This window comes from Xylaria bambusicola, assembly GCF_022495145.1.
Source record: "Xylaria bambusicola strain CBS 139988 unplaced genomic scaffold F5B22scaffold_1, whole genome shotgun sequence".
NCBI classification, from domain to species: domain Eukaryota; kingdom Fungi; phylum Ascomycota; class Sordariomycetes; order Xylariales; family Xylariaceae; genus Xylaria; species Xylaria bambusicola.
Genome location: NW_025953554.1, coordinates 1,827,592 through 1,850,556, shown reverse-complemented (window position 1 = coordinate 1,850,556; position 22,965 = coordinate 1,827,592). Strand labels below are relative to the sequence as shown.

At 46.9% G+C, this 22,965-nt stretch overlaps 4 protein-coding genes and 1 non-coding gene across 5 annotated transcripts; 3 read left to right on the top strand and 2 right to left on the bottom strand.

Annotated features, from left to right (window-relative positions):
• Window positions 1-746: 746 nt before the first annotated feature.
• Window positions 747-1,937, top strand: F5B22DRAFT_584113 (uncharacterized protein). The gene is made up of 5 exons (XM_047973403.1): window positions 747-769; window positions 896-969; window positions 1,065-1,137; window positions 1,197-1,272; window positions 1,413-1,937. Exons 2-5 carry the CDS (start codon window positions 939-941, stop codon window positions 1,539-1,541), a joined length of 309 nt encoding a protein of 102 aa, XP_047836588.1. The 5' UTR covers window positions 747-769; window positions 896-938; the 3' UTR covers window positions 1,542-1,937.
• A 7,340-nt stretch (window positions 1,938-9,277) lies between these two features.
• F5B22DRAFT_t9 lies at window positions 9,278-9,362 on the top strand. The gene has a single exon. It is a non-coding gene; the product is annotated as a tRNA-Tyr (tRNA).
• Window positions 9,363-11,324: 1,962 nt separating this feature from the next.
• On the top strand, window positions 11,325-12,342 carry F5B22DRAFT_25919 (uncharacterized protein). Its single transcript, XM_047970085.1, has one exon. It carries the CDS (start codon window positions 11,529-11,531, stop codon window positions 12,066-12,068), a length of 540 nt encoding a protein of 179 aa, XP_047836587.1. The 5' UTR covers window positions 11,325-11,528; the 3' UTR covers window positions 12,069-12,342.
• A 4,853-nt stretch (window positions 12,343-17,195) lies between these two features.
• On the bottom strand, window positions 17,196-18,312 carry F5B22DRAFT_25896 (uncharacterized protein). The gene has a single exon (XM_047970083.1). The coding sequence runs from the start codon at window positions 18,189-18,191 to the stop codon at window positions 17,565-17,567; it is 627 nt and encodes a 208-aa protein (XP_047836586.1). The 5' UTR covers window positions 18,192-18,312; the 3' UTR covers window positions 17,196-17,564.
• On the bottom strand, window positions 17,589-19,847 carry F5B22DRAFT_584102 (ras small monomeric GTPase). The gene is made up of 2 exons (XM_047973402.1): window positions 19,006-19,847; window positions 17,589-18,879 (listed from the first exon to the last, which is right to left on the bottom strand). The coding sequence occupies exons 1-2, from the start codon at window positions 19,108-19,110 to the stop codon at window positions 18,283-18,285; spliced, it is 702 nt and encodes a 233-aa protein (XP_047836585.1). The 5' UTR covers window positions 19,111-19,847; the 3' UTR covers window positions 17,589-18,282.
• Between the last annotated feature and the right edge of the window lie 3,118 nt (window positions 19,848-22,965).

Here is a 22,965-nt window from a genome sequence, read left to right as displayed (position 1 = left end):
CCGTAAAACTGTTATGACGAATGCCTATACTCACTCATTTAGACTCGAGATATGAGTTATCCACCCAGTGGATACAGGCCCCGGCAGTACCTACTGCCCTAGCCCAGATGAACGTATGAAGAAAAGACCGACGTACTAAGAATAATGCAGCATTACTTCTGGAGTCGAGAGCATAAACCGCAACACGCTATATATGTACAGTAGGCGTCTAGTTTATGTACCAAAAAAGCTAAGTACGCAAATGGAATCGTAGCAGCTAAAGAGATCCTTAGGCGCAATTTTCCCCGTCGTCTTGCAGCTTGGTGGGATGCCAGAGCCATACAAGGCCAGACCATGATTCGAATCATCCATCATTTCCCCAACTCAGCCATTGTATTCTCTCGGCCGTCAACTCCAACTAAGACATGCATTCAACACGAGGCGTACCCAGTCCGATGTAATTTGGGTATTGTCAGGGCCGTGTCAGTCGGGGTGAGACCATGGCCCCTGTACACTGACTAGGCGTGGTCTCAATCCGTCCCCAAACCCGTCAGAGGAACCGTGGATCAATCATCTTGACATGACCCAGCGAACTACCCAAGACCAAATAATTGCTAGCATCAGAGGGGACCCATCGACATTGCAGAAAGGGGTCGAGGACCCCTGATGATTATTTTTTTTTTCTTGGTTGGCCACTAGGCTTGCCAGGTTACGGGGGCTCATCTCCAAATGCAGCATAGCGCAGAACCCGCGGGCAACTTGACGTCGGGAAGAAAATCCGAAAAGATTGGTGAGGGCATCCCACATGCAGTTCCCAAGAGATATCACACTCCTGTCTGTCCAATCCACCTTGTCCCGAGAGCGCGGACAAATGAGATGCTGAAGCCCGTTGGTTCGTTGGTTGATTGGTGGTCAGCAACGCGATATAGTAGCCAGTCGTTTCGAGAAGCGAGAAACACATGCAGTTTATTCGAGCGCTTGTTTCCCTCGGTATGTACGTACGTACAGTAGGAGTGTACCGACAGCATAATGATGTACGCTTGTGAGCACGGTGTCTGACAGTACCTATATCGAATATCGAGCAGTCATCACGTCGAGAATTCACGGGCATACTAGGGTGCCGAGGTGCCTGGCATCCCGTACAGATACGTCTACATAGTAAGTACGCATAGTGTAATTTGGCAGGGCTGGAACCAGACACTAACTTGGACACCACGTTCTACCAACGCGCAACATACTGCTCTCACACAAATTCAGAGATATAACACAACATGCAAACGCGTTTACATATGTGTAAGTACACGGCCATGTAATGAATTCATAGAAAGGTCCAGTTAGTGGACTGGATACAGATTATAGTGTCATGCTAAAAGTAGCGTGGGGTCCAACAGAGGCAAAATGAGTGTTGAAAAGGACTAACGACTCCATACTAGCTGGGAAATTCCAGGGTTCGTTGCTCTATTGCTCTGTTGAGCTCAGTCAGCTTCCCGGCTCCTTGCCGCTTCCGGATGAGAATCCGGGTTACCCCTGTGCCGCTCATCACAGGTCCATCGCAACAATGAACCGGCCCGTCCTCCAATTAATCTCGCGCACATGAACGTCTTGAAGATGACGATAAGCTATGCTCAATACCACTCTTCATATGGCTAATCTGTCTGTTGATGAACCCATGTAAATGTAATATACTAATTAGAGGTTGCGCCTATGCAACTGTATACTACCTGCGTATGCAAAGAGAGATATGGGAGATGGGGCCATGGCACGAAGCCTAATATCCCTAAGGCTAGCAGTGCAGCTCATCGAGCATTGCATGTTAAGTACCCGTAGAGAGGCGACATCGCGCTCTTTTTGTCATTTCTTTTTTTCCAAGTAGGTAGCAACGCTGTTCGTTCAACGGTCATCACATGTGCGAATTATACATCCCTGTGCAGATAATGTCAGCTGCGCTACACCTCTACTATCAGTGTCACCAATGATACGTTCCCTAGGTATGTTTGTGTAAGTGGTACTCAGTATGTTGCCAGGTTTCAATCGGTTGATAAGTATATTCATCTCCGACTAGCAGGCAGCGATAGCCATGGTGCTCAGAGTAGCGCAGGGGATATCTAGTAGTGATCATCTGATTCGAGCTTGCAACTAACGTAAAGTAATCTCGGATGTTTGCGTTGCCCAGAGCCTTGGATTTGTTAAGATATCTCTCTCTCCTCTGAATTCAAGGTCTTTTCTATTTTCGCGATAGGTAATCCCCCTCAAAAAAAGAAACGTCGCACAGGAACGTGTCGCGCTAATAATGTAAACTAGTCTCTTATTAGGGTAATGCCGACGACGGTAGTGCGGTCTATGAGGCTTCTCTAGGTCGAGATCATCACGATATAGGTAATGAAGGCACTGAATCACGGACGCAATGTGGCGTAACCTGGCCTTGCTACTACTATCTAGTTTGAAGTTGGAGCGTTTCAGATTACTATGTGGCTTTCTGCTTACCTAGTCTCCCGGCATTTTCAAGACGGCTACCTAGCTGACGGAGATGATAGATCACTATGAAGACAGCACACGATCAACAATTCCAGCTCTCTACCAGTGCACGCGCAGTCGTAAATGACGCCACGATAGGTAACTGCGACTAGTGTAGCGTGGGGTTGTCGCATCGTCAAATCCAGTCCGCTGCCTTGGAAAGCTGAGGTCTCGTGTTTTGTGTTTCATATATGAGATTCTGTCTTAGTGAGTTGTGTACACGTGCTACGAGAACAGATTGTTTTCTCGAAGGACCTCGCCGACGCACACAGGACTTCGTGATACACAGTCATACACTCCCGGTCCTACCACATACCTAGATGCTCATACTGTTAACTACGTGTACTTAAGTATGTAATCCCTAAAAGTCTTGGTGTAGCGTAAGGCTAGACGGCAAAGTGGAGGTCCTAAGATCATCCGATGTCCAAAAGCATTCTTACTACGCTACGCTATGTTTATACTAGGACGTCGCTCGGAGCTCGACACGGTAAGCTTCCGCGAGATCCTACAGTTCCACCTGCTAAGAAAATACAAAATCGATGATGCGATACCCGAGGGAAAGCCGTACTCTCTGTCCGGGTAAGTTCCGTGTAGCATCTGGAGCCGGGCAGCTTTATCCTGCGACACTTATGCACACAGCTACACATCACTCCGGTCCCAACGGTCAAAATACATGGATTGCCCGAGGTCAAGGCAACACGTACATTGGTTGGTATGCACAAATGTGGCACAAAGGGAGCTCCCTAATACAACCTCCACCTGGGGAAGTGGGAAATCACCTCAAGTTAGCAGCACGATTCTGAGCCAAGTGATTGACCCTATGCATTACACTAACAGTAAGTATGGCACCGCATCCTTGCAGCGGCGCGCTTCTGCAGTGGCGTCGTCCGGATGTTTTATTTCCAGATACCATAGCAATGGCGTGGACCATCTAGATTGCGGCTGTTTACGCTTGAGCAGTAGCTCCCAGCGAAGTTCGGATCTACACAAGGTCAAGGCATGTCCATAGAGAAGAGTGTACGATTCTCTGGGTATTACAAGTTGCGCAGCTTCCCGCTGGCTTAGGCGGGATGTCACTGATGGCACGATTATGTTGGAGTGTACAAGGAACCCGCGCCGAGTAAAGGGCTGCCTAAGCGCACGGTCGGCCGAAACCGCGAACGGGCCACGAAAGATCGTACAATATCATTTAGCTATTATTACAAGTACGTCATCCAGGGATATCTGACTGCATATCTTGCTACAAGATAAACGCAAGTGAGCTGCAAACCCCACATTGACAACAACAATGTTTTATGTTTTATAGAAGTGAGCCGGAATATGACACGAAGGCTCTCGCTGTTACATGTAGACAAAAGCTTGTGAAAGTCGCCTAAGTCGCAAGTGGAGGGTCGTACTGCTCTTTTGTTGGCCGTGCGACCTACCACCGCACATAAAGCCGTGGTTGTGGCCGTCGTAGTAGTTGGAGTATTGATTCTGGGGTACATTCTGGCGCGCGATACCACAGTAGTAGTACAACTGGCACGATCCACGCCTCACAGCGATTAGTATCCGTCGTTATGGAATTACCTATCTCTATAATGTAACGCTGCGACTATTCGAATTGGTCATTCGCTGGAGAATGGTGTAATTGAGAATTTACGAATAGGCTAAGTTGGTGATCAGCAGAGGTAAGTAGTAATATAGCTACCTAGAAGGAGCATGTTACGAAGTCCTCAGCAGGAGCATTCACATGTCTTTGATTTATGTACCTATCCAATTTACGACATTCGCGTTACCGTCCCACAGAATGTTCAGTGGTGAGAACCGCCAATGGTATCTATGAAGAAAGTGATCGTTAACTACGAAGGAGCCTGACATTGGACTGTTTACTCAAGCAATAGTAACACCACAAAGATTGTACCTCCCCATTGGCTTCTGTCCTTCCCCGTTAAATTGCTTGATTCAATAAGTGAAGACCATCGGAGTTTAGTCTCATTATACGAGCTCGACTAGGTACCGGGCATCAAAAGGCACCTTTCACGTGTGTAATGTCTTGAAACTCGCCCTTGCGGTAGAAGACTACTCGGCTCTTAGGCCGAGAACAAGTGCTGTAACGTATACCAGCATACTTATCACAAACGCCTACGGGAGGCTTTTATTACTTCGAATCACGACGAAGGGCAGAAGTATGGTGTCAAAGATGTCTCGAATATCCCGATACACGTCACCGCGGCGAGGTTCATCAAGGGATGTAGTCCGATATAAGCTAGATATCACCATACGCCTATATGCCTAGACATAAGGATGTCTTACAATATCCAGGTGTGCTGAATTCCCGTGTCTCAGATGACGGCCTAGTAACTTGGCTACTTATAGTTATCTTGCTTCCTTTACCTTGTTACACTTTATCATGTCTTACTTTAGCGAGAAGCTGAAATATCTCAAACAGTCTGTCTTGGAACCTCATGCCGTAGGCAAGAACTGCCGTGAGACATGGGGCTGAGCGTTGATAAGGAAGCAAGGGGTCTATTTCACATGATCCTCGTGACCACGCTCATGGTAGACATAAGAGACAAAGACTTAGACACTTTCAGCCGCAAGGCCATTGCAGCAAACATCGGTTAGACTACAATATGAGATAACTTCGCATGTAGGCATAGATTGATATCGCAAGGACTTGCAAGCTGAAGCTAAAGTGCAGCTACGGCTAGGTGGTGATACGGTCTTCATCTCATCTTGGGATACCATAGCTAAAGCAGGTTTACATATATGAGGGTTGGCTTCCAAGAAGAACAAGATATAATTACTCATTCGGTCACGTATGATCTTGATTGTAGCATGTGGTATGCAACATTGGGAGGAGGCATCTATCCCTTTAGGCTAGGTTGTACGGATGTCTTCCACGAGTAAAAATCGTATACAACTAACTAGTCAACGAATTATACCTAATAGTCCGCATAGGGCTCAAGTGAGTCTCGTTAATCTTGCAGTCAGAACTGCAACCCGGGGATTTTACAAGATAGTCATTGTTTCACGAGGCTTCTTCATGATCTTCGTGCCTAGAGCCGTATAATTCCAGTTAGCTTCAATGTTGTAATATTAGTGTCTCCCTGTCTGGCTTCGTGAGACTCGCTCGCTTGGCTCATGCCTGGAACTAGATGCTCATAGTCTCCCCACGGGGGAAGCAAGCCAGAACAAGGGCTCAGTCATCTGTCTTTGGGTGACTATAGAAGGCTACATGTCACTAGCACCTGTTATTTCGCATTCCAACCATATACGGGAATGCCGCTAGTTGTGGTGAAGTGATAGGTCCAACATATAACATGTATCAATGAATCTGACAATCGACACTAGATCGCATTGAGCCTTAACACTTCTTAGGATGAGGAAGCTAGTCGGATAAAACGGCCAATTCTCTCGTGAATTCCCTCCAGCCTTCTTCAGACTCATCGTGGCGGTAAGGACGATGTTGGAATCGTAGCACTAGTGAAATCTTGTGTAGGCCATACCCAGAATATCAACATTGTGGGAATAGGAGATCACCGGGACGAAAAGGATAAGTACATACGTAGTATAGGTATACGGGAAATCGGCACATAAATATATGGTGTGACTTAGCTAGACCCTATGCTCTATGGTTGCTCATCTGAAAGGCTCAACGCAAACATGAACATCACATTAAGTTATAGCTGCATTATGTTCAATTTATAAACAAGAAACAGTCTTCCTAGACTAGAGTGGTGATTTTCAGATCATTAAATCTCCAAAGTATCAAGACTTTAAAACACTTTCTCGTTAAATGCAAGAAATTGTAGTGTCCGACCTTGGGACGCTTTGCCGATAGGTAGAAATTTCAGCTTTATTGCGGAACATTATATCTCGGGAATCTATTATAATACTGCAGGTACCTATACACCTATATTAGGATTACAATTCTAACTCTATAAAGTTAAAAATTTAGCATGAGTGTTTTTACTGTTCACTACCAGCATCATAACGCTATAACCATCGAAGGACTAGGTCATAAAAAGGCACAAAAAACCCATAGCTGAGGTATGATTAATGCTTGGTCAATGTATGACTACACAAGAAGACTACTTAAAAGAAAATGGGAAGTAGTAAGCTATCGGTTGCATTGAAGACCCCGAATCTGCTCAGAGGAGGTGTGATTAAGTGCTAAACGTAGTCATGTAAATACATCAATTTTGTGCAAAGTATGAGCGCCTGTACATACGTCCTTGGTCTGGGAACAGCCTATGAAATTTCGATACACCAAGGCATGGCTAAAGACGCTCGCTCGGCATTATTGATACACCTATGATAAGTCACCAGTTGGGAGTCTCGTTTCTCACACACATGTGTAGCCAGAGAGACTACCTAGCAGATACCCTGGGAAGACTGGGCCACGTTGGCTGCGATCTAGATTGTGACCTATCAATCGAACGAGTGGCATGAACGCGGGGTTTACAAGATGTCGATGGTTTGCGTATACCTAGCCAGGCGCGTTGCGCGTGGCACTGTCGGTAGGGGAGCCGTTTCATTCTCTTAGTCACCTATAGGAAAAGGTTGTTGGCCTCGCCCGTAGCATGACTCACAGCATTGACCGCTGAAGCAAAGGCAAAAACAATAGGTAATCTCCCTTCAACATATCACTCACTGTGCTAGAAGGGAGGCTTCTAAGACGCAATTACATCACACAAGAATAAGCAATAGCATTGGATGAGCCCTCATCCGATCTGGAAATGACCTGTCAAAAAGATGGCCCATAAGTTCGATGATTCAGAGTCGTGACATAGCCATTGGTCTGCATCATCGACACCTACAGCTTGATTTAAACATCCGAGAGGTCGATACCGGCAAGACCGGCTAATCAAGATCTAGACGTGCGAATAATATTGGATGGCGAACATATCAAGCTGGTCGAGCCAATCGAATTCTCTGTTCAGCTTTGCTTTTACATATTATACCCGTTATTGAGGCGGTGGCTTCACTAGTCGGCTCGTTCCGAATGCCCTGGGCAGTCATGACTAGTGATGAGACTTTGTTTGCGTGTAGTGGTCGCTTTCCATGTATGTCATGGAGAACTCATTCACGCCACCGCCGACCTACCAGTGCTGATGTTTCAATGTGTTCATGGACAAGTCATAAGTGTACGCAGTGTTGACGCTGAAACGTGTTACAGCCATGTTTCTACAGCTTCTGAAACTTGTAGCGAGTCACAAAATCGAGGTATACTCGACCTCAGGCTATTACGACCTGACGTATGGAGTATGAGAATATGATATTAATATGGTGCTAAGTGACGGGCTCAGATAAGCTAACGCGAAGATATCTGTGGCATACAGCAGATTTTCTTTGTCTGCATAAGGGGTGATGGAGCCACAACTTGCTTGTGGGAGGTACGAAGGCGGGTCGTGATTCTGCTCTCGCATTCGCCAGAGAACCCATTCAACTTTAGAGACAACAGGACGCCTAATTCACGTGCATCAAAAGGCACGGTGTGATAATTGCAACCATAGGGTTCCGTAAGACAAGCGTTGTTGCACCGTGGTCTTGGAGCCTTCGCAGCTAGGCTAGTGCTATGTACAGCGAGTGTCTTTATCTGTAGCCCGAAGGTCTTGATACACGGGTCTGATTTGTGACGAAGAACGCAAGCAACTGCAATTCATACCTACTATGATCTGCAATGCGGACACGTGTTATGGGCGGCTCAAACCTCTGTGCTTGCAACCAAGGATCCACAATATTATTGTGTTACATACCCGTTGGAAAGGCGAGCTTCAGTGGCTTTGATTTATCAGAGACTGCGGTTCTATCAATATGACTTCTCTCGTAGGCCTTCAAACTACTTGCGAAAAATCGAGATGTATCTCTCTTGGTTTTCAAGTAGCATGTAAGGCTTTGAAGGATGCCCTCCGACCAACTTTACTTGCGTAAATTACACTCTAGATGACTTTGTGAAAGGGATATGTTTATCATATATTGATGTCTCTGCCATCCTTCAACAAGTTGTCACTGGTAAGAGGCCATGCCAGAGTGCCGGCACAGCCCAGCCAGAAGTGATCAACTTGGCTAATAGTAGATAGAAGTCAAGATGAAAAATAATCACGACCTCTGTGCCGCAAATATGAATGAGTTATATAGCTGATATTCACTTTGTTCTCTCGTTGCTTCGCTTTAGGCGATAAAAGGTTCTACGCTTGAAAACGTTACATTGCCATAGAACGACATACATGTTGAATTTAGCATAATAGTTGCATGAAGAAACTCATCATAAGTAGCGGTGGAACTTTGTTTGCCACAACAGCGACCCTGCGTGCGCGATATTACAACCCTATAATGACTTGGTTTTCAAGATACGCAACCTTGGGTCCTTGGACGGCTAACATGTAGTAAAGTTCATGGTTGCGAATGAGCATGAGGAATTTTGAAGACCATCACGCTTTATGAAACTTATTACGTGGGTCTCTATGCTTCTTTGATTTGAAAGGTCGGTGTGTACTATGGGCTGCTGCAATATACAACTGTTGCCCAATTCAAGTCGACTAATTATGCATTGTGTTCGGTTGACGGCTGTCAATCTCTCGATGACGAAGTTGGTAGCAGAATATTGGAATGATTCACTGGACGGGTATCTCTGGCTAATCTAATATATTTACCCTATAAACAATGATCCTTACAATATGCTTTAATGATTTAGTCCATGCCCAGGAATGTTGGCATACAGATAGTAAGTTTTACTATACAAACGAAATAAAGTGTATTGATAATCTAATAATAAGCACAGAAGGTATTGTCATAGCTCCTGATAGCTCAGTTGGTAGAGCGATGGACTGTAATTGTAAATGATAATCCACAGGTCGCGTGTTCGACTCACGCTCGGGAGACTGCAACATATTTCTTTTTGGCCATTTTTAAAACCTTTAGTTTTTAATATTTTTCACTTATGATAAGCTAGGCAATGGGATTGTTCGCCGAGGAGAACTAATTTTTGTTGCGCTTTTTATCTTTCAAGCTGCTTTAATCGCAGGCCTATCTACAGAGCATGGTGCGTGCTATCTTATGCCTCCCGATATACCAATTGGCTTTCAAGTAGTAAAAGTCACGTATCAGATTATCAACTGAGCTCCTTGAATTCAATTGCAAAGATCTAGTAGTCAATCTACCCCCCGGGTGCGTAAGGGTACTTAGCCATGAAGTGATACCTAAACCCGACGACTATGCAGCTCATAGTAGGACTACATGATAGCATGTGTTAGCCATCTACTCGTTCTGAATCGCTGCATGCCATTTATTCCTTCTCTTAACTGACAGTACTTACACCTTCTCTAAAAATAATCCAAGTCCTCCCCTTTTCTTCTGCCTCTTGAACAGTCCAAGTCAACTCCTTCCAGCGTCAATGAGATCATAATGAAGGAGCAAAATGCATTCATTCGTATCGGGGGAGTTTCTGTTATGGGCATTATCAAATCGAGGCAATTGCATCCAGTTCTGTTTCAGTCCAGTGAGAAATAAACATAGAGCAGAAGACTGAACACCGGCCATAAACGGGCAGAGAAGGTCCATCTTCACCCACCACAGGCTGCCATCTCCTGAAGGGCGTCGGTGATGGGTGGCTGCTGCCTCGCCATGTCGTTCTCCCGAGCCAATCTGCCGAGACCTTACGGGTCCTACGGAATCAGGACGAGATACTGAAACCAAGAGCCGCTCCAATTCCGTGATCCAACTCGATAAAACGACGCACCTGAGAGGAAGCGATAGGACGAGACTTATAGATATACGATGGGTAGCATCGTGCGTTCGATAGGATCAGAGCAACCCTAACCGAGTAGCCAACCAACTGCAACAGACAGACGTCGCTTAAATCCCACCAGATATCAAGCGAAGGCGTACCCGCTTGTCTTCCAAACCGTTTTATGTGCCGCGTTTTCGCCTCATCCGGAAGGATCCGACGGAATGCGCCCATTCTCCCAGAGCCTCAGCTCGCAAGGAACTAGATATCGTGGACAGCGGCCCCCAAGATTCCCCAAATTGAGATGTGATATGATGTAGGTGTATTCGGGCTTTCATGCGAAGCAACATTGGCAGCGCTGCGGCTGACCTGAGACATACATAAAGTACATAATACCAAACCTACCATGCATGCGTGCATGCAATGCACGGATCTGCAACGACAAAGGAACAAATACCACATCCCACCAGGTTTAAGGAATCAGCTGTTTTGGCGCCTGCTGTAGAGGATAGCCCTGGGCTAGACATACCTTTTTTTTTTTTTTTCTTTAAAGGCCAAGGTGCAAGCTGAGGTTAAGCGAGGCTACTTCCTACCCAGCCTTATGCTAGGAGGCTGTCATCTGGGTCGATACGGAGCGTGAGGTTCCGAGAAAGATCCTGGCCGTTGTGCTAGGTTACCTCGGGCATCGGAAATGAGTACCTAGGTAGGTAGGGCAGAAGGAAGAAAGTTACGCTGGTCTTGTTGATCCATTGTAGTGTAGTACAAGTGTCTCCTCGATAGCGTGTGTGTGTATAGGTATATCGAGGGAGAACAAACGCACAACGTGCTGATGGATGTTTCGTTTCATGAAGGAGGCGCGCACTTGGTGATACGATACATGGGTCATCGAGCTCGAAGTACACGTGGTGATACATTATAGTATTGTTGATAAGTACGCTCTTACTCCATTATGCAAGTTGCGCAAGGGCGTTTCCGTTCATCAAGTTCTCATCGGCGATAACAGGGTTGACTCTAGTTAGATGGTGTAGATACCTAAGTTGAGTATCCATAGAGAAGGAAACATGGTGAAACATGAAGTTACGAAGCCGACAATGCATGAATCTTCTACACGTACCTAGAACAAGCACAAATCTGCGGATTGCGTAGTACTCGAGCAGGGATGCTCGATCGTCTCCTGCTGTTTTAGGAGTAGTCCCTTGGAAATGTAAGAAGCATATCGGGCGCGGAGCGTGAAGTCGTGCTCGCAATTCCGCGGGCCGGAAAACGCATCGGCAAGAAGATGTAAAGTATGTGCATAACATCCAGGTCTGTCAGTATGTAAATGCGCCGTCCTAGGTTTGGGTTTAAGGTCACGCTAACTGTTGAAACAACGTGGTTGTGGACTTGCGCGAGCTGCAAGAAGACGCATCCCCGGGCCTTGGATCCCCTGACAAAACTGCACTTCGCTCGCGGGCCCCGAAAACGGTCGCGGTTTGTTAGCTGCGTGTCAACACTCGGCCGTGCATACCGCCTCGTAGACCGGATGCCTGATCTGGCCAATTGCAGAGACCCCAAGTTCCCTGGATTCGGGATAAGACCGTTAGGAAGCAGAGAGATTGCTCTTTGTTTATGCGTTATGGTTATTCCTTTCCGCTTCCAGAATTGGGATATCCGTTACTCCATTCCTACTGTATGTACGGATTTCGCTGTTTCGCATGATTCCGATGACCGGGCAGGGCCATTGGACTTTGTTTCCGCGCCGCACATAGGATCTTCACCCCTGAGTCCTGTCACACATGGTTTGGTGACGATGAAAATGCTGACATGCTGCACTCCTTCTGCAAGTATAGAATGGGACTTTCGACGGAACGGGCCGGCCTAGTTAGGAAGGAGAGCAGAAAAGAACGAAGATTTTCCCGCTTCTCTTGCTCTAGGTATTCTGGTCTTACCTTTCCTCTTCTCCGTTCCTTGTTCTTACGGTATTTAGTCAGCTCCCCTGCTCTTTATGCCTTCGGGGAGTCTTCACGGATTTTACAGATTTCCATATCCAGGAATCCACCCGTCCACGAAAAGTCACATATCCGAAATATCCCTTTACTTACAACCCCCTTGCTCTGACACGGCCCGGGCGTTGGTTCAATCTAGAATTTTCTCGGCCCGTTCGGGTCATCGTAGACCTAAGCGGTGAGAGCCTGATGACCTGCACATAGGTAGGTCAGGCTGGGTTGTTGACGTACCTAGCATACTGCAGCTGTACCTGTGAAAAGTTCGTGGCATTATCCTGCTTGCCTGTCTTGACTTCACCCCGGAAAGCCCGCGCGCATAGATGTAGTGTAGGTGTCAGCTCCACGTGCCTGCGTCATGATGCTGGTTCGCTGGCCACGGCAATCCCGCGCATGAGCGAAACCCTCTTCTTCACATACCACGCTAGATGTTCGGTCGGTCTTCACCGACGTGCGTCTGCCTCGCAGTTCGAGAGGCCGCGACTTGGCGACGTACGTTTATGCAGCTCACCGGACCAGGTCAGGCACGAAGCTGTGCTCGTGGTGCAGTACGTACATCTCAGTGTACAGTAGAGAGAACGTGGCTTGGAGGATCGTGTTATGAGCACCATTCTCATTATTAAGAATCCATTAGTACGAAGCTAAATACACCCGTTATAAGAGATCAACTTCTGGTTAAGGTAGTTCAGACGGAGGTACCGTCCTTGGCAGTAATCCTCTGACTGAAAGCAGTTCGGGGTAGAGTGGGAATTAGGAAACTGAAGTAGGTAAAGAAGGGTGAATATTGAGTAATCCAGCCCCCACTGGATATGCCTGCTTTCCAGGTACTGTGTACCTTTCTGATGCTTCACAAAGCTCCATACCCGTGGCCCTGGAACAGCAGGAACTTTGTGGGGATTGGGGTAGAGACGTATGTAGTGTTCGTGAGGCGAGCTTGGGCCTGTAGCTCGTGGGGGTGTACATTGAGATAAGCCGATGGGATCGTGGACGAAACCACGGGATCTTAATCTAGCTACTTAGATAGATCTGCTATGCCGTGCTAAGCATCATCATCACGACAGCTTATGATTCATGGTCAGCCAAGGCGCCCTCTCTTCTGCTGAGTATGTTTGAAAGTTACTATCGGCGCTTGGATTTGATACCTTGTCAGTATCATACAAGATAGCACCGTTAAACAGCCCATTTCTCATATCTCTTGGTACCAAGATGAGTGTTTTAGGGGGAAATTGAGGTTGTTAATACGCTACGAGTCTGGTCGGTTCCGGCCGTTAAAAAATGTTTCGAAACTCCTTATTAATCGTCGTGTTATTGACAAGGGTCGTCGGTAGTGTTCATGTTATGCCCGAAATAGGTAGACCTGAAAGAGGCCAGAGCCACTCTGTCCCAAGTGTTTTGATTGGGGATTGTACATAATTGGTTGCCGAAATTGAAACATCGATTGTTATTAAGAAGACTTTCCTGATTTAGAGTTTGCTCGTCTCATCAGCAATAAATTTTGAAGTTGTTCAGTGATGAAATGGTATGTGGATCAACATACTGTCAAGAGATGCTAAAGGCTTGGCGGTGAACAGGGAAAGGGAGGATATACGATATCCATTTGTGAACAAGGCTTGGATTCCGCACCGCCGAGCTGCAACTACAATGCCGGTAAATAGACGCGGCAATGGTATTGACGGAGAACACTGATCACGATGACGGAACTGTCGATATGCTTCTTTATTTTCTATGGGTGCTACTGTAGAAGTTAGCCTGACAGCTAGGTGCTGGCGATGTTTTCACCTCTACCAGAGTTCGCAAACTCACGATGGTGTCCTCCCATCCGTACAGGAATAGCATTCTTTCCCCTTCTTTCGACATCCGAACGTTCATGCTAACGCAGCTTCGTGTGTCTACATATACGCTATCTTCGAGCTACTGTACTACTGTAAGTAAGTTATATCTTTCACCAATAGTAAATGTACGTTAAGAGAACCTGCCAATGGGGAGCTCGTAGTCGGCGAGTCGGAGACCGGCGGAGGGGCAGTTTGACTGAACCTGCACTCCACCTGAGCTACCCACTCCGCCATTGTAGATATGCTCCATACACCATCTACTGGTTTCGTTTGCGACCGAACCATGCCGCCAGAACTAGCTTCGCAAGCTCGAGTGGCCCAAGTCGTGCCCTATGGGCCACTTTCTAGAGCCCCGGGTCAGCGAATCCGAGTTCCGACCGGAACGTAAACGCATACTTGAAGTAGTGTGCCTACCCACATAACCTAACCTACATGTACAGTAGTTTGAGAAATAAAAACAGCTTTCCTCTTGGTCTTGGTCCAAGGATCTAGCTTCATCGGTAGTTATCAATGTAGGTAGTGTACATGTATCTTACCTAAGTATCTACAGTATGCCATAAAGCATACTAAGTATCTGCCTAACTAAACATGGGCGTACTTGGAGATACCGAAGGCCTATCTTGGTAGTCCGAGGCGGGTTCTGCTTCTCGCTTTCGTATACTTCTGCTTCTGCTCGCCCGCCACTTACACGTGCTCCAAGTTGGTTCGCTAGGACGAGAGACTTCGAGGCAAAAACGGGCGGTGATTACCTGAGGGGCGACAGAATGGAGAAACCGCAAGACCCCAAAAGAGAAAGCAACGAAGAAGCGGGATCGCCAGTACGGTTTTTTGAAGGTCGGTCAGGCCGATGAGGTGAGCTGAGATAAGATCTTAGGTTCGTTCGTTCTTCGGTTGATTAGGTTCTTCATTTTCATTGCCCTGGTAAGCCTCTCTGTATGCCTATTTGCGCGCGCGAACGCGCGGATGTATATACGGTATGTATGTGCCTCGGGTTACATTTGTGTATTACGATGATGTCAATGCCACTTAAAGAAGAGTTGCAGCATCAAACTATCTAGGTTAGGTAGCAGAGTTGCTGTAATAACTCCCAAGTAACAATCACGTTTCCCAATGCTAACAATGGCGGGTTACGGCATACCTAAATGCATACATTAGTAAGTAGTGGACTTTATTACACTGACTACAAGCGACATAACTCGCATGTTGAAAAGCAATTAATTCATCATTCATTCAGCGTTACCTGCTTTATCTACTGTAACTCAAAAGAAAGCCCCCCCACATATCCTCGCAACGCAAAACGACAGTACTCAGTACACGCTACCTATTAAGATCCCTGTTCTAACCCCGCGACCACATCTACAGTACTATGTAAAGAGTAGATCTACACTTCAATAGAAGCCAGCTCCGTATATTATATTTGCTTTGGAGAAGAAGCAGCAGCAGCAGCAGCAGCAAAAGTGGTGCTGTCGAGAACTGACGGTAGGCAGAATATATGCTAAGGCATTGATCAAAGTGCAGCGGGTATCTGCATGGCATGAATCGCCGAGTAGCGAAGTTACGGACTCCGAGGTATTGTTGTTCAAGCTGGACAAGCGCTGGCTGCATTGCATATAATGCAAGTCTTCTTGAGCGCCAGCATATATGCGTACATTTGGCATATGGAAATACTCCAATAGATAAAGAATTAGGTATACTGATGGCAGGTTAGTTACCATCTTAGCTAGGAGATAACAGGTATGTAATAGGTAACCATGACCTCAGTAACTCTCACATCAGAGAAGAGAGGTGCAGCGATATGTGCACGTGCAAGATATCACCACTTTGTCATGGCCGAATCTAAACACATACATACTTGCTGCAGCTGCGCAAGACCTCAGTTATGCCTCCCCTACCTCATATTCCTTCATCGACCTACCTACCTCCTTACTTGGATGTAATAAGAATATTCGCATACTATGTAGAAAATAGACCAAGAAGAGAGAAAATAGAAGTGCTCGTAATGTGGGGGAACCACAACCAAGAAATGTAAAAAAAAAAAAAAAAAAAAAAAAAAAAGATCCCTAAAACTAAATGCACCATGAAAATTGTTGGTAATGCCTTGCATATATTTCGATAAGTATTTTCTTTTCTTTTCTTTTCTTCCTGTCCATCCATAACCGCACACACTCACTTCGTTACCTGATGCCACGGTTTGCGAACAAGGGGCTCAGAGCTGTGTACAGTAGGTAGGTAGATACTTCGCCCATCACATCTACATACACGGTAAGTTGGCCCCCCGCCCTCCATATATAAAGTACATACATACCTAGGTACTTGCACATGTAACCCAGTTAGTACCGTGCATGAGCGAAGGGAGCACAAAAGGGGGCGGACGGGCGGGCGGGCAGGCAGGCAGGCGGGCGAGAATTGTTACATGCAGCGTGGGCTACAACATAACATAACAACTCACTGCATTATATACTTACCCTAACTACGTACCAGGTATGGAGGCAGTCAAGTCAAGCCAAGTACCTACTTACATATATAGGTATGTATGTATGTATGTATGTATGTATGTATGCATTCGCTCACTGCAACGTGGGGTAGAGTAGGTAGGTAGGTTAAGCACGTACGTACATCGGGGGTCGGGGTTGGGGTCTGGGTTCAGTGCTTACTTACATACATTTCTGTTTCTGGCATCTCGAGGTCGTAATGCGGGTTCAACGCAACATAGTATCTCAATACTACACTACCCTTCGCTTCATCATCATCATCTTCTTCTTCCTGCTGTTACGATCCCGTGCGCGTGACAGCCCTTCTTGGTAGGCAGCCAGATAAACCTGTACCGTGAGAAAAAAATGCCTTGCACAGCTCGCATCCTAACAACACAGGCGTACATACACTTGGCTACCTAGTCCAGCCAGCAATGCGCGAGAAAAAAAAAATCGAGATATGATGTAACCGTTATTTCCCACCTCCTATTACCTACCTATGATCCAAGCCTGTATATAGCAAGTTCAAATGGAAAGTTTGGGGGCCAAGAATACGTAACTTTACCTACCTACCTACCTACTCTCCTAGTATAGTAGGTAGGTGTACATATGTAAGCAAGGGTATAGGGCAAAGGCTTGGGGAAGGAGAGCGACAAAAAAAAAAAAAGAGAGAGAGAGTGGGAAAAGCCCGAGATGATATTCACATGCAATTTTCCCCCCTTGCCTATCTACATCCACGCTACACCCTCGCGCCCTCGGTACTTAGCCCACGGCAAGAGTGTTTGAACAGTTAGAGCGACGAAAGAGACAAACAGAAAAGCAAAGAAAAAAAAAGGAATAAACAATTAAAATTCGCGCAATCAACAAACAGACATACACAGATGTATGGAGAGTTTCATGCTGCTGACAACCTAGCTGCGGGACATGTCTTAACTAGATAGGCTAGTTGTCGCAAAAGGGTTACAGTACTAAGCGGTTTCGCTTGTTATGCGGAACCCAATATTGACAGCATGATATACCTTCACTTGCCATGATGCGCAAGGCTAATGCGTGTACTTACCAACGGATCGTGTCACTGTAATACTGGCGTACAGGTGTTGAAAAAATAAGAGAAAAGCATATGATATAAGAGTCGACTAGATTGATGAGTGAATATAGTGTGTTCTAACCATAGCCGAGTAGATTGGACTATATAGCTCAATATGCAGTATATCGAAGAGGTCCTGGCGGGTGTTCTTCCCGCGCGGCTCCACAATCCTTTTTCCGACCAAGGGGACAATGAATATTCATGCGTGGCTAAGTTGAAAATATGGACATTGCAATGGAGAAAAATTGTGCAGAAGATGACTTGAAGAACTGGAAACTCTTGTGGCGTAAAATGGCAGCCCCCCTCCGAGACTCCAGAACACCGCCGGCTGCCCGACCCATCTCTTTCACAGTAATGTGTCTTCTTGGTATACGGAAAATCCAAGTGGTCTTGCGCCCTAGATGCCGCTTTTTTATTTTTCATTCGTACGCCGTTCGCCAGGTGGGAAACTGGTTCATGTCCAAAAAAAAGCAATACAGAGAGATGAGACGGAATCGAGTACGTATGGACACGGCCTACCCTGTCTTGAACAGCATATGGGCTTCGGCCCTCGAGCGGTATGCACCGCCCAAGGTGGTCGCAATCAGTCGGTAGTGCTTCGATACGGTACATATGAATCGGATATAAATGAAGTGCTGTCGTGGTATCGTTTCAGTTATGCGCAAGCTCGCAACATCCGTCACTGCCTCACTATACTAGGCTCTCATAAAATGATGCATTTGCTTCCATTTCCCCGGCCCCGAGGCCTCCTATATCGTTCGTTATCACGGGCTGGTGGAAACGTGTCTCCGTTAGGAGGGCGGTTGCGCTGCGCCGGTGGGCGTGATGCCGCCTCTCGTTGCCGGCGTAGTATTCTAACGACGTCGTAAAAAGCTTTCTCTACGTTGATGCAGTTCTTCGCTGACGCCTCCACAAATTCGCAGCCTAGCTCCCTCGCTAAGGCGTGGCCCTCTTGTGTAGATACTTCTCTTTCTGTTACGCGGTCGCTCTTGTTGCCGACAAGCATGATAGGCACGGAGCTCGCAGGGACGGCAGCTGATATTGGCGAGCCTCCATATGTTGGTGATGATTGGCATGATTCCTTGACACGTTGAATCTGGTGGTGGAACCGCTTGATTCTGGAAAACGACGACCGGGAGGAGATGCTGTAGACCAGGACAAATCCCTCACCATCGCGGATCCACTGGTCTCTCAACGCCGTGTATTCTTCTTGTCCAGCTGTGTCTAGTACTTCAAGCATGCACGCGGAACCATCTATCACAACCTGTTTGCGGTAAGAGTCCTCGATTGTGGGGTCATACTAGTGTAAGGTGTCAGCGCCTTGCTAGTCTATTGTAGAGGGACAAGATGCGGAATAGACCAGTGTGAGAAGGGGGAAAGTCATGGCAATAGTTGGCAATGGTTTCAACGGGGGATGTAGACGTACAGTTTCGACAAAGTGCTGTAAACATAATTGAATTGTCAAGGCTGTCTTGCCCACACCACCATCACCAAGCACCACCAGCCTGTATAGCACCATTCGCGGCGTCATCGTGAAATTAGGAGTGGCCAACAATGGACCGAAGGGTGGGCGAGAGGTACGCGAATCAAAAGAGTATTAACTAATAGTTGTATGTAGTGTAATCCAACAAGGTAGGATGGATGAGGATATTGGAGTGCGTTGTAGTAGGTCAAGTTTCGCAAAGGTCTAGGTAATGTGAGAGGAAAATGATGTAAGCGGCCTATTGTATTTGGTTCGTATCGATATAAATAGGCAGGGGAAGGTGACAGTAGCGGAACGTCGTGGCTGGCGGGGACGAGATATAATAAAATATAAAATAAATACTAGCAACGGAAGTAGTAGCAGTAGTAGTAGGAGCAGCAGGAGCAGCGGCGACGACGATGGCGAGGACAACGACGATACTAGTGGTAACGAGATGCAGTAGCAACGACGGCAGAAGCAACGGCACCAACACCAGCAGCAGCAGCAACAACGGCAACGGCAGCACCAGCAAGCGGCGGCGGCGGCGGCAGCGGCAATAGCAGCAGCAGCAGCACAAGCTATATAGCGAGTGTCTCGGGGCACGGCGTGGGTGTTTGGAGAGAGGAAGCGGAAGCAATTGAGTGGTTGAGTGGTGTGAAATGAGGAGGAGAAAGAGGCGGGAGGGTCAAGGCTTCAAGGTCTGGTCTACCAAGTGAGCGAGCGAGTGAGTGAGTGAGTGTAAGGTTGTTTTGTGGATTGTGGAGAATTGATCGAATGCGAATTGTCCTGGGTGTCCTGGGTGTCCTGGGTGTCCTGGGTGTCCTGGGTGTCCTGGGCTGCTACCTAGGTACCTACTGGAGGTAGGTACCTGTCCTGGGTCCGTCCTTTTCCTTCCTGCCTTGGGGCGGGTGGTACTTGGATACTCTCGACTCTGTACTTCGTACTTCGTAGGCAGGCGAGGCAAGGTTTAGTAGGTCCTCGCAAGGTCTGACTCTGGTTTGTGTCTGGTCTGGTCTTGTCTGGTCTTGTCTGACTGGTCCTGACTGGACTGGGTGAGGGTTGAGAGAGAGGTGTTGCGGGAAAAGAAATGTGGAAGGCTCCAAGATCAGTGTAAATTCATCAGTTCTCAGCGCCTATGGTGGAGGCTAGAGCCTGTAACAGCGCCTTATCCACCATTCAACCAACAACTACCTACCTACCAGATGTACATGACATCTACTTATATAGGTAGGTCCCTAGGTAGGTAGGAATTTGGGCGAGTAGGGAGATGTTTAGGTAGGCAGTAGGTAGCTAATGAAACACCTTGAAGGTACCGTCATGTACTGCTCAAGTACAGTGGCTCCAGTATTTGTAGGCTGGGCTGGTAGATGCTCAAGTACTAACTAGCAGGTGTGTAGCAATAATAGGGAGGGGCGGCTCGGGGGTTATCTACCTAGAAGGTGGGCACTGACACTACTTCATAGGTACATACAATACCTACCTACATACTTACATCCTTAGCGTGCGCTAGATAGCTCCTAAGTACATAGCTCTACCTTTTCCACATACCTAGTGTACATGTACTTACTGAGGCAAGTAGATATTCGTAGACCGATCGATGATAGGTAGAGATTACACGTACTACTTAAGTACTGTATGATTACCTAGTGTGAAGTGCTGTGGTGTAGAGACCTACCCAGATATAGACCTACTTACCTAAGCTTAGTGTTGGCTATGGTAAGTTAGGATCATTAGGGATGATTTATACCAGCAGGTTTATGTAAGTAAGTACGGTAGTAGAGAAGTACGTATAGACTAGCAGGTAAGCAGATCATAAATGCTTACACTACATACCCATCAAGTAGGTACATACGGAGCGGTAGATAGGTGTATGTAGGTGAGTTCGGCGAACGATTTCTTTATGGGTAATATGTGGGATGTCTGCCGGTGGATATTGCACATGTATCCAAGTCAAGTCTTGGAGGACACATGGATGCATGCCAAAGACAGCCCGAATACCTACGAAGAGGTAGAGAGACCGCGCACTCCCTGCTCTGATTGTGCACGCGGCCGAGACTAGCAGGGCTGACACCCACGAGGTACAATGTTTTTCCTCACGGTCAATCATCTCTACCTACCTACTGTCTACGTACTTACGTGTGTGTATGTATGTTTGTATGTACTCGGCGGGTAGGTAGGTATTGTGCGTTGGGACCGGTACATGTAGAACGAACGCTTCACTGACCTACTTAATAGTGTAAGCAAGCAAGCAAGCTGTTGTCGGGAAAGAGACGGTAGCACACTGCTACACTACTGTAACTAAGTGGGATGGCCAAGGTTGCTGCTCTCGAGACTACACTACCGCAACAATCCGAGTGGTAGTCGACGCGCTCACGACTGGGACGGTGGCGTACGGGGACGGAAACAAGAACAGGAGGTGGAAGTAGAATCAAGCACTCCAAGCCCGAAAGATAGATAGGCGGTGCATTCAGAGGCACTACACGTACACTACCTACCTACCTAGAGTACACTGCACACTACCACGGGGGTGGGAGGAGCTAGGATAGTGACAAGGCGGAGGTGGAGGAGCCGAAGGATTAGAAGAAATTTTCTCCCGCTGCTTTCATATGCGTTACCGACGCTACAGTACACATGAGCGGTATACTATGTAAGTACCTGAGGGGGGATTTCGGTGTCTGTGATATGCAGAGAGACAGAAGAGAGAGAGAGAGACGAAACGGCGGACACACTGGCCAGGGAGGAGGCAAAGATGACAACGGCTTTTGCACCCAGATGTAACCCACGCAGGGTGAGAATGGCTCGCTAGATGTCAGCAAGATCCAGCTGCCTACAGTGAGCCCCGTAGGAATGTATGGACGTACAGATATGTGCACATATACATACATATAGATATACATATACAGTTGTATGCGGAAATTCCGTGGTGGAGTTCATACATTGATTGATTCACGTTCACAATGCTATAAAACGGAGATGCACCGATGCCAAGATTCTCAGTGTTCTTGGCAATAACTGGCGTATCGATTAGCTTGGGAGTTACTATGTACAGACAGACACAGCAAATTCTGTATGATATCTTCTTTACTATCCACGGAGTCGGACCAAGTTTCTGCCTGACGGGAACACACGAAAGAAAACGGATATAAGATACACTGTAAGTAGAGACATTGGTGGATTCACAGTAACACGCTTGCAACCGAAAACATCGACTTCCGAGGAAGCTCGCGAGAGAAAGGAGGGAATACTACCTAGGCGAGCTAGGTATGTTAAAAAAAAAAAATCAAAAAAAAAATCTCGACGTTCCTGTCATCAGCTCATTTTTCGTACCTACACTACTTAGTGCTGTACTATGTAGACCTTCTCCTGGCAGCAGTTGATATCTGAAATAGCTCGTTACCGGGTTCGGTAACACGGCCGAGTGATTGTTTCTCGCCTACCCACTTCAGCGCCGTGTAAGCGCTTCATACACTGTAAAGGATTGAATCCAAAGATTCTCACAAGGTCTACAGGTACATCTAGAATAGTACAACCCACATATTACTTTCACTTTGTACAGCACTCTACTGTATGTTGTATGTTTCGAAGGCGACGCTTATCCTCGAGCTCTTGACTGGAGATTGGTGCACACATACGGAGTATAAGCACTAATGTCAGGTTATTTAGCATTCGGGTATCTGTGGGTAACTCTAAACTGAGAACCGCCCAGGCTGAAAATGAGCGAGGCCATTGGCATGATGCTTACCATACGGTCCATGCCGGCGCGGGTGGGTAAGTAATAAATCATCAGGATCAGGTCAAGTCAAGGCTCGACCGGTAACAGAACTAGCGGTATTCTGTAACACGCCATACAGAGTATAAGTAAAATATCACCACCAGTCGCTGCAAAGCTGTCGAGGGACGTCGAGGTATCTAGTATAGTGTCGG

Bases quoted from the DNA above. Each gene is read 5' to 3' on its own strand.
- F5B22DRAFT_584113 (XM_047973403.1), top strand. From the start codon at position 939: ATGCAGTTTATTCGAGCGCTTGTTTCCCTCG. The intron at 970-1,064 runs GTATGTACGTAC...AATATCGAGCAG, and splicing joins TCGAGCGCTTGTTTCCCTCG to TCATCACGTCGAGAATTCAC. The intron at 1,138-1,196 runs GTAAGTACGCAT...TTGGACACCACG, and splicing joins CGTACAGATACGTCTACATA to TTCTACCAACGCGCAACATA.
- F5B22DRAFT_25919 (XM_047970085.1), top strand. From the start codon at position 11,529: ATGCGCCGTCCTAGGTTTGGGTTTAAGGTCACGCTAACTGTTGAAACA.
- F5B22DRAFT_25896 (XM_047970083.1), bottom strand. From the start codon at position 18,191: ATGTACCGTATCGAAGCACTACCGACTGATTGCGACCACCTTGGGCGG.
- F5B22DRAFT_584102 (XM_047973402.1), bottom strand. From the start codon at position 19,110: ATGACGCCGCGAATGGTGCTATACAGGCTGGTGGTGCTTGGTGATGGT. The intron at 18,880-19,005 runs GTACGTCTACAT...ACCTTACACTAG, and splicing joins TACAGCACTTTGTCGAAACT to TATGACCCCACAATCGAGGA.